Source organism: Perognathus longimembris, chromosome 21 (assembly GCF_023159225.1).
Source record: "Perognathus longimembris pacificus isolate PPM17 chromosome 21, ASM2315922v1, whole genome shotgun sequence".
In the NCBI taxonomy this organism is placed as follows: Eukaryota; Metazoa; Chordata; class Mammalia; order Rodentia; family Heteromyidae; genus Perognathus; species Perognathus longimembris.
In genome coordinates, this window is record NC_063181.1 from 10,054,503 (window position 1) to 10,064,510 (window position 10,008).

Genomic DNA, 10,008 nt, shown 5'->3' on the forward strand with positions numbered 1-10,008 from the left:
GGACCATCCTGCTGTTCTCTTCCCCCTTGTATTAGCCACAGCCCGTTAAATTTGCATGCACTTTGCATGTAACGGAGGCTTTATTTTTGGAAGGGGGGAAGGGCAGGTTGGGATTAGTGGGTAATCATATTCCTGGGGAGAGATGTCAATCAACTCTCCTGGGACACAGGCTGCCCACCGGTATGGAGGAAGGCTCAGCCAGCAGCGGAGTGCTGACGACCCGCACACAAAAGGCTGCCAGGCGGAGTGGCTTTTGATTCCTCCTGAGCGGTGGGAAGTGGAATTGCTTCCGATTGTTCGTTGGATGGAGTGACTCAGCCTGCCAGCGATTGCCCTTTCACTTTCTGCCTTTCCTGGGAATCCAAGTGCACTTAATTGAGAGCTGCGTGGGCTGCTGCTCCCAACCCACCAGCAACCTGCTCTCTCTCTCCTGGCGTCTCAACACCCTTAGCCTCTCTTCTCACTGCCCACGCTCCCCCCCCCCTTTCCTCCTCCATTCTTGCCTCTTTTTCCATTCATCCATTCACTCAGAAAATATGTATTGGGCGTTTGCACCGGGAACTCTCTGCAGGCCCCTGAGGTTTGCAAACTGGGTTGGGATGATTAACCAGCTCAAAGGTTCACCCCTGCCCTGGCCTTGCCCCTTCTCCCCTCTCCCTGACCCCCTCCTACAGCAAATAGGAGGAGGTGAGGGGGAGGGAGGGTCAAGGACAAAGAACACAAACACTCGGAGGAATTCTAGATAAGGAGAGCAGAACCAGGCAAAGTAAGTTCTGGGGTGGGGGTGTCATAAAAGAGGGCGGCTCTGGTCCCAAGCAGGCTCTATCTATCCTATCCTTTTAGCTCCTGAGAAACCCTATCTGCAGAGAGGACCTGCCCTCTGATCTAATGCAGCAGCCAGGGCTCCCCAGATCCCGTTGGCAGATGCCTCCACTGTGTTCTCACATCCCTTGGAACGCCAGCTGCCCTTCTGCTGGAGGCGAAGAAGCAGGTCAGGCGTAGAAGGTCCCCATGTCCCAAGCCCAGCCATCTACAGGGAGATGAGGGGCGAGGTCTTTCCTGACAGACCTGCTCATTGAGCTTTCTTGAAAACATGTGAGGTTGAGCCAGTTCTAGCATCTTCACACTCTCTTCATGATTTCAGCAGTCTCTGTGGACAGTTATACCCCTTCCACTCCTCTCATGGCAGCCAGGCGTCTCTTATAGGTGACTTCATGTAGCTCCGACGATGGTTGTGGGTGGGTGCCATGGTGAGCTAAAATGTCACTGATACTTAGCTTTTTGAGTGTAGTCTATCTGGCACAATATGGCAATCTCCACTTCCATCTACGTTGTTGCAAAGAACAGAATTTCACTTTTTTCTTCACGCCTGACTAATTTTCCATGGCATCTGTGCCCATGTTTTCTTCCTTTATTCATTCATTGCTTACGGGGCACCTGAGCTGGTTCCATGGCTTGGCTATTGTGAACACACCTGCAATAAATGTGGCTATGCAGGTATTTCTCCTCTATATTGACTTAATTTCCTTTGGCATGCTATGATGGGGTCATAAGGTAGTTCTCTTTTTCAAGGACCCTCCATACTGATTTCCACAGTGGTGCCACTGGTTTTACATCCCACCACCCATTATGAGATTCATTTCTCCCTCAGTTTCTCCCAGAATTTGTTCATTATCTTGCTGATTATTATCCTGACTGGAGTGAAATAGAATTTTAGTGAGGTTTTGATTTGCATTTATTAATTGGGTTATTTGTTCTTTTCCTTTTTTTTTTTTTTTTGCCACTCTGGGGCTTGAACTCAGGGCCTGGGCACTGTCCCTGGCTTCTTTTTGCTCAAGGATAGTGCTCTACCTCTTGAGCCATAGCACCACTTCCAGCTTTTTCTGTTTATGTGGTACTGAGGAATCGAACCCAGAGTTTCATGCATGCTAGGCAAGAACTCTACCACTAAGCCACATTCCCAGCTCCTCTTTTACTATATTAATATACAGGCGCTTTTTTTTTAAAGCTCTTTGTGTATTCTGGATTTTCATCCTTTATCCACTGACTAGCTGGTGAAGGTTTTCTCTCCTTCAGTCGGTTGTCTCTTGACTCTGGTAATTGTTTCTTTTGATGTGCAGAAACATTCTAATTTGATACAGTCCCACTTATCAATTTTGTTCTTATTTTCTAAGCACTCAGTGTTCTATTGAGAAAATACCTGCATATCTTCCAGAGTTTTCCTTATACCAAGAGTCTTAGAGATCAATGCAAATACTATGTAGGAAATGAGCAGGTTGGTATAAGAGAAAGTTATGGAGGCGAGCTTGTCTATTTCAGCAGTATCTTTACATATGAGATCTAAATGAAGGACTGAAGAAGAATTGTAGGCCAGGTAAGAGCAGGTGCACAGGGTCTAGCTAGAAAATGGCTTCTGTGCTCTATGAGGAGAGGCAAGTGTGACTGCAATGGTGGATGTGAGCAAAGGGTGATGGGGTGAGATCTGTGAGGTGGAATTGTGCCCTGTTTGTGGTCTTTGGACTGTAGAGAGAAGTATGTCTTCCTCTAAGAATTACGGGAACTCTTGAAGGGTCTCCAGAGGGAATTGCATGCAGGCTTTCTTGGCTCTTGGTTCTGAACGCAGGAACCCTGAAGGCCAGGCAGCCACAGCTGGTGTGGACATTCTTGCTGGTGGGGATTTTCCAGTGCTGAGGCAGTGCGGGACAGCAGTGGATGCCAGCTAGTGTCTCTCCCTCCACTGACAAAGCCACGGATGCCATCCTGAGCACCTCTCCTTCATGATCTCACCCAACCCCAATCTACTCCCCAATCTAGCCCCCAAATGCCACTAACATATGACTTCTGGTGGCGGGGGGGGGGGAGTAAGTTTCCAATGTAACTCTAAGGGGACACACCTACACCTCAGCTCTTTCCAGAAGGCAGTCCCTGTGCTAATTCCCTGTGCAGTGTGGATCGGGGTGACACCACACTCAAAACGCAGGTCCTGGAAGGACAGTGGGTCAGCCATTGCCTGATGCCCAGGGCTGTCAATTGCACGTAAGAGCAGGCTCTTACGAACCGAAAAGGAAGGGAGTTCAGGGGGCGGAGACAGAGCAGGCGTCTTGGTGTCCATTTCTCTAGCACCCAAGTGTCCTGGTCAGAATAATGACACCTGAAGTCCCCGCCAGGGCAGTTCAGTGACCACTGTCTGTCTCCTCCCAGGTCCATGGCTCGCCCAGGCTCAGCGAGGATTGTGCCATGACCGCGGCCCCCCCTGGGAGCTAGGAGCGCCTCGTGTTGCCACAGCCACCCCAAGCCCCCCGTGCTGCATTGCTGGGAGCCACAATGGGCAGCGTCAGCAGCCTTATCTCCAGCCACAGCTTCCATAGCAAGCACTGCCGGGCCTCGCAGTACAAGCTGCGCAAGTCCTCCCAGATCAAGAAGCTCAACCGCTACTCCGACGGGCTGCTGAGATTCGGCTTCTCCCAGGACTCCGGCCACGGCAAGTCCAGCTCCAAAATGGGCAAGAGCGAAGACTTCTTCTACATTAAGGTCAGCCAGAAGGCCCGGGGCACCCACCGCCCCGATTACACGGCCCTGTCCAGCGGGGACCTTGGGGGCCAGGCTGGGGTGGACTTTGACCCAGCCACTCCACCCAAGCTCATGCCCTTCTCCGGTCAGCTGGAAACGGTGAGCAAGGGGCTTCTGGCAAGTGTGTGTGTGTGGGGGGGGGGGGTGCGAGAGGGAGGTGGGGGCGAGCAGAAAAGAGAGACTTCGGTGGCCCGGAATTTAGAGTGCCAAGAGGCAGCGCTGAAGAGTTTGGCCACACTCCAGAGATAAAGGTTGGACAGGAAAGAAAGCCAGCTTGGAGCTTGGGGCTCACGACTGTCATCCTAGCTACTCTGGATGCTCAGATCTGAGGATGGCAGTTTGAAGCCCACCAGGGCAGGAAAGTCAGTGAGACGCTCATCTCCAGTTAATCAGCAAAAAGCCAGAAGGGAGGTGTGGCTTAAGTGGTAGAGTGGCTAGCCTGAGCAAAAAAAAACCCAAAACAAAACAATGAAAGCTTGAGGCCGTGAGTTCAAGCCCCAGTAGCGCGCGCGCGCGCACACACACACACACACACACACACACACACACACACACACACACACAGAAAAAGAAAAAAGAAAAGAAAGGAGAGCTTTGGCCAGTCCCCTAAGCAAGTCAGTCAAGGCAGCTCTGCAGCAAAGAGCAGGGAGGAAATGCAAGCCTTTCTGAACTCCACTGGAATGTACTTAGATGTGGAAGGTAGGGCAAGGGTCAGCTTGTTCAAAGACAGGAAGGGGAGGGCCCTGGAGGACGGGATGCTGGGACGGAGTGTGTCCTTCTTTTGCTAGCAGACTCGCAGACTTTGCAGAGAAGCCCTCTCATTTGCATCCAAGGCTCCAGTAGATCTTGGCTCAGTCCCAACCTGGAGTGTTGTTTTGTTTTTGTTGTGTTTTCTTTTGCACTTCCGTTGAATAAGTGCTGGGATTTTGTTCTCATTATGAAGTGAACTAAGATGTGAGCAATGAGAACTGACTATGCAGAAATATGACCCCCAATTCAGCTCAAGGACTCCTGCATTTTCTCTATGGCCACCAAAAGCTCCTCTTCCCCCGTCTCCTGGGGGAATGTTCCTGGCATTGACATATAGGTGGAGCATCCTTTATCTGAAACACCTGTGAAACCACAGGTGTTTAGGATTTGGGATTTCCCCCCAGATTTTGAAATACTTATATGTATATAATTTGATATCTTAGGGATGGGACCCAAGTCTAAACATGAATTTATTTATGTTTCCTGTACCCAGAGCAATTTAACACAACATTTTAAAAGAATGTGGGCACAAAACAAAACCTTATGATGTGAAATTTTCTCCTTGGTACATCCCGTCAGCATTCCAAAAGTTTCAGACTTTGGAGCAGTATACATTTGGGATTTTTCAGATTAGGATAATCAGACGGGACTAGAAAATACTCCTGTTTGCATATTGCTTTGAGGTTTTCAAACAAAGGATTTATAAACTGCCAGGTGTGCCACTAATGGAAATCACAAGCTTAAAAAAGAAATGTTAGCTAGGCACCAGGGACTCAGCCCTGCAATTCTAGCTTCTCGGGAGACCGAGATCTGAGGATAGATGGCGGTTTGAAGCCACCCTGGGCGGGAAAGTCTGTGAGACTCTTTATCTCCTATTAACCATCCCCCTCCCTTAAAAAACAAAGCTGAAAGTAGAAGTGTGGCTCAAGTAGAAGAACCCTAGCCTGAGTGGAAAAGCTAAGAGATAGAACCCGGGTTCTGAGTTCAAGGCTCAGAACTGAATGGTTCACACATATAGAAAGTATTCTTTCAAAGTGACCTTCCAGCTTCATGGAGAGTACACAGGGCAAAGACACACAAAGACACACAAAGATACACAAAGACACACAAACACACACCTGCCCGGCCTCGGCCTGACAGCGCCAGACACCGGAGGAGTAGACATCTCAGCCCGTGGGGACTCACAAGGGCTGGGACAAGCTGGGGGCTGTTAGCACAGCTCCTAGCCCAGCACGGAGGACATTTCCTGTGGTGCAGAGGGACTCCTCCCCCCTAAGGGGAACCCCAGCCCCCCAGCTCCTCCGGAGCCCCCAGCACGGTCTCGGTGGTTGTTGACCAAGAGCCAGAACAGGGACCTGGTGGGGAGGGAGAACGGGATGCGTGTGGAGGGGACACCCTGTTCCACGTGCTGCTTTGTCTCCCCAGGGATCGGACAAAGGGGCGGTGAGGCCCACGGCCTTCAAGCCCGTGCTGCCCCGCTCCGGAGCCATCCTCCACTCGTCCCCGGAGAGCGCCAGCCACCAGCTGCACCCCGCCCCTCCCGACAAGCCCAAAGAGCAGGAGCTGAAGCCAGGCCTGTGCTCGGGGGCCCTGTCTGACTCGGGCCGGAACTCCATGTCCAGCCTGCCCACGCATAGCACCACCAGCAGCTACCAGCTGGACCCCCTGGTCACCCCCGTGGGGCCCACGAGCCGCTTTGGAGGCTCAGCCCACAATATCACCCAGGGCATCGTCCTGCAGGACACCAACATGATGAGCCTGAAGGCTCTGTCGTTCTCCGACGGGGGCAGCAAGCTAGCCCACCCAGGCAAGGCGGACAAGGGGTCCTCCTGCGTGCGCGCCCCCCTCTCCACGGACGAGTGCACCATCCAGGAGCTGGAGCAGAAGCTGCTGCAGAGAGAGGGCGCCCTGCAGAAGCTGCAGCGCAGCTTCGATGAGAAAGAGTTTGCCCCCGGCCAGTCCTTTGACGAACGGCCCCGACGGAACAGGGACGACATGGACAGCGCCGAGCCCAAGAGCGGCGGCAAGCTGAAGCCGGCGTCCCAGAAGAGCCAGCGCGCGCAGCAGGTGCTGCACCTGCAGGTGCTCCAGCTGCAGCAGGAGAAGCGGCAGCTGCGGCAGGAGCTGGAAAGCCTCATGAAGGAGCAGGACCTGCTGGAGACCAAGCTCAGGTCCTACGAGCGGGAGAAGACCAACTTCGCCCCTGCCCTGGAGGAGACCCAGTGGGAGGTAAGGCAGCACCGCACCCCTGGGCCGGGGGCGGGGGGTGGCCCCATCTTTGGTGCCCATCTCTCCATTATCCACCGATGCAGGCCAAGAGGGTAGCAGCAGGGGTGAAGGCCCCCCGAGGAAGCGGCTCCTCCGTCACGAGGGTGGGAACGCTCAGTTCTGAGTGATCAACTCCCCTCCCCCATCACACCTTCCTAGTCCCCAGAACTGAGTGTTCTGGCCAAGCCATCGATCGAGAAGCCAGAACCTAGGCAGCCAAGGCCCAGCCAGACTGAGGACGGACCTAGCCTCATTTGCTCACTTGAGACACAAAGAAAACCACAGCGAATCTTGGGTTCACCAGGGCCAAGGGACTCCAGAGAAAGCATGGGTTGCTTTTGAGGGGAGGGAGCCCACCTATTCATAAGAGTGACCCAGTGAGTGGCAGGTCTCAGTGATGAAATCGGCCTCTCCTTGCAGAAGTGTCAGAGCAGCTTCTACTTGGCGAGCTCAGATAAACAGGACTGGAAGAAAAAGCACACACAGGTTCACACAGACACATGTGCACAGTCACCTTTTCCCTTTTAACTGGTGCTGGTCCTGAGGTTTGAACTTAGGGCCTGGGAACCATCCCTCAGCTTTTTTTTTTTTTTGCTCAAGGTTAGTGCTCTACCACTTGAGCCACAGCTCCATTTTGGATTTTAATTGGAGGGTCTCCCCCTTTCCTACCCAGGCTGGCTTTGAACTGTGATCCTCAGATCTCAGCCTCCTGAGGAGCTAGGATGACAGGTGTGAGCCACCAGTGCCCAGCAAGAGGAAAGGTTCTGGCTACAGGGTGGGAGGTTTCAGTCTATCACTTTGGGCCGGTGGTGAGGCAGCACATGGTAGGAGCACATGCTTAAGCACAATTGCTCACCTCATGGAGGCTGAAGCTGGAGTAAGGACAGGGCCTCTGTCCCTTTCTAGAGCACATCACTAATGACCTCAAGGCCTCCCGCTAGGTCTCATTTCCTAAAGGTTTCACCACCCCCTAGCCATGCCTCCCTGGGAACTAGGCCTTTAGCACACCGGCTTGGAAGAGACATTCAAGATGCAAATTTCAGTACTTGGCCTTAAAAAGAAGTTCTTGACTTAGCTATGCATAGTGGGTGGGCTGAGCCTTCTTTAGACCCAGTGTTGCAGTGAAAGCGAAGATGAGCTCTTGATGGAAGAGGAAAAGGGAGGAAATGTGGACATGGCCTCTAGCCTGGTTCAAGTCTATTCTGCAGAGCCTAGGCCCTGGCCTTCTCTCACTTACTCTTGAAACACAGCCAATCAGACTACCTTGGTCTCTTCCTCCTTCCCTTGTTCCTTCTCCCTTCCCCCCCTTCTTCTCAGGCTTCACACATGCTCTTCCACTGAGGGCCAGCCATATCTCCGGCCCTTTGGTTGTCTTTTGTGCCAATCGTGATGCCAATGGCCAAGACCCTAGAGGCAGATGGTCTGATTCAGTGGTTTTGGTGCTCATCGTTTCTCAGGGCCCATAGTTGAACCAAGCTGGCATGGAAGGGGTGGAGGAGCAGGTCGGGGAGGAAGATAAGACTTGGTCATTTGGCACATGCACACTGTGATCCAGGCTGCACTAGTCCCTGGGGGCCAGCAGGGCAGCACAAGATAGCCTTACTTAGCAGCGAAGAGAGCAGAGCTGGTATCACAGGGTGAGGACACAGGTGTGGTCCCAGACGCCAGGATCCTTGGTATTAAAGACGGGCAATGGAGCTGTGAGCGCCATTGGTTATAGAAGCAAGCCGTCAGTCACTGAGCTGCCCATAGCGATGGGTTTGGGCACCGGCCAAGATTTGGGACTCTGATTAAGGATGAGACAAGGTACCCAGAGCTGCCACCATGCCTATGAGAATACAAAGAGCTTTATGTCGGGCACCTGTGGCTCACACCTGTTATGCTAGCTCCCCAGGATGCTGAGATCCGAGGATCGTGGTTTGAAAAGTGGCAGAAAAGTCTGTGAGACTCTTCTTTCCAATTAATCACACACACACACACACACACACACACACACACACGTGCGCCTGAAATGGAGCTGTGGCTGAAGTGGTAGAGCACTCGCCTTGCTCATGGACAGCGCTCAGACCCTGGGTTCAAGCTCCAGAAGCAGCACCAACAAGAGCCTCACCAAAGAGCTCAACCCTTCAGGCCACCATGTTTGTTGCCCGCGCGCTTTGCCAGAGTGAGGACATTCACCTCTGGTCCTCTCTCTCTCTCTCGCCCCCACTCTTGGCAGGTGTGCCAGAAGTCAGGGGAGATCTCTCTCCTCAAGCAGCAGCTCAAGGAGTCCCAGACAGAGGTGAACGTCAAGGCCAGCGAAATCCTCAACCTCAAGGTGCAGTTGAAGGACACCCGGGCCAAGCTGGAGGGCATGGAACTGAAGACGCAGGATTTGGAGAGCGCCCTGCGCACCAAGGGCCTGGAACTGGAGGTCTGCGAGAACGAGCTCCAGCGCAAGAAGAACGAGGCCGAGCTGCTCCGGGAGAAGGTGAACCTGCTGGAGCAGGAGCTGCTGGAGTTGCGGGCCCAGGCGGCCCTGCAGCGGGACGGCGCTGCCCTGGGGCCCCTGGTGGCGGGGCCCGGCTTCTCGGAGGACATCCCCGCTCTGCAGCGGGAGCTGGAGCGGCTGCGGGCCGAGCTGAAGGAGGAACGGCAGGGTCATGACCAGATGTCCTCCGGCTTCCAGCACGAACGGCTGGTGTGGAAGGAGGAGAAGGAGAAGGTGATCCAGTACCAGAAACAGCTGCAGCAGAGCTACTTGGCCATGTACCAGCGCAACCAGCGCCTGGAGAAGGCCCTGCGGCACCTGGCCCGAGGGGACGGGGCGGGGGAGCCCTTTGAGATTGACCTGGAAGGGGCTGACATCCCTTACGAGGACATCATTGCCACTGAGATCTGATGGGGGCTGCCTGGGGGAGGGAAGGCTGAGGATGGGGCCTGGGGTCGGGGTGGCTGAGCCTGATCACAAAGGGACACCCCCCGCCCCCCCCCACTTTTCTCGTGTATAGCAACTTAGGCCCCCCGTGCAGGAAGCCACCACCTGGGCCAAAAGCCAGGCGCCACCAGGGGAGGGCAGAGGGCACGACACAGCCTCTCCTCCCCTCTCCCCTGCTTCAACCCCACCGCGCACCAGCCTAGCTCAGATGGCCCCGTGCTTCCAGACGCGGAGCCCGGGACCTGTGAACTGCTTGCCGGCGCTCTGGGTCAGGACCTTCCTTCAGAAGAGTGAGAGATTCTGCGCCAGGGCCGGGGTGGGGGTGGGGGGGCGGCACGGCCTTGTCCCTCGATCGCCTGGACACACCAGGAGGCCTTGGGAATAGAGAGAAGCCATTTCTAACCAGAAGCCTTGGGAGTCTGTCCTCGCCGTAACCGGAGCTGTGGTCTGGCCACACCGGGATTAGGGTGAGAAGCTGGCTTAGCCCTGCACATCTCAGGAGG

The 10,008-nt window shown here is 54.1% G+C and overlaps 1 protein-coding gene across 1 annotated transcript; it reads left to right on the top strand.

Moving 5' to 3' along the window:
* Positions 1–3,113: 3,113 nt before the first annotated feature.
* Lzts1 (leucine zipper tumor suppressor 1) lies at positions 3,114–9,746 on the top strand. The gene is made up of 3 exons (XM_048330946.1): positions 3,114–3,669; positions 5,746–6,549; positions 8,807–9,746. Exons 1-3 carry the CDS (start codon positions 3,325–3,327, stop codon positions 9,467–9,469), a joined length of 1,812 nt encoding a protein of 603 aa, XP_048186903.1. The 5' UTR covers positions 3,114–3,324; the 3' UTR covers positions 9,470–9,746.
* Positions 9,747–10,008: the final 262 nt, after the last annotated feature.

What these genes read in the sequence shown, in the direction of transcription:
- Lzts1 (XM_048330946.1), top strand. Translation starts at nt 3,325, where the DNA reads ATGGGCAGCGTCAGCAGCCTTATCTCCAGCCACAGCTTCCATAGCAAG. An exon ending in TCTCCGGTCAGCTGGAAACG is followed by an intron (nt 3,670 to 5,745) that starts GTGAGCAAGGGG and finishes TTGTCTCCCCAG; the next exon opens with GGATCGGACAAAGGGGCGGT. An exon ending in TGGAGGAGACCCAGTGGGAG is followed by an intron (nt 6,550 to 8,806) that starts GTAAGGCAGCAC and finishes CACTCTTGGCAG; the next exon opens with GTGTGCCAGAAGTCAGGGGA.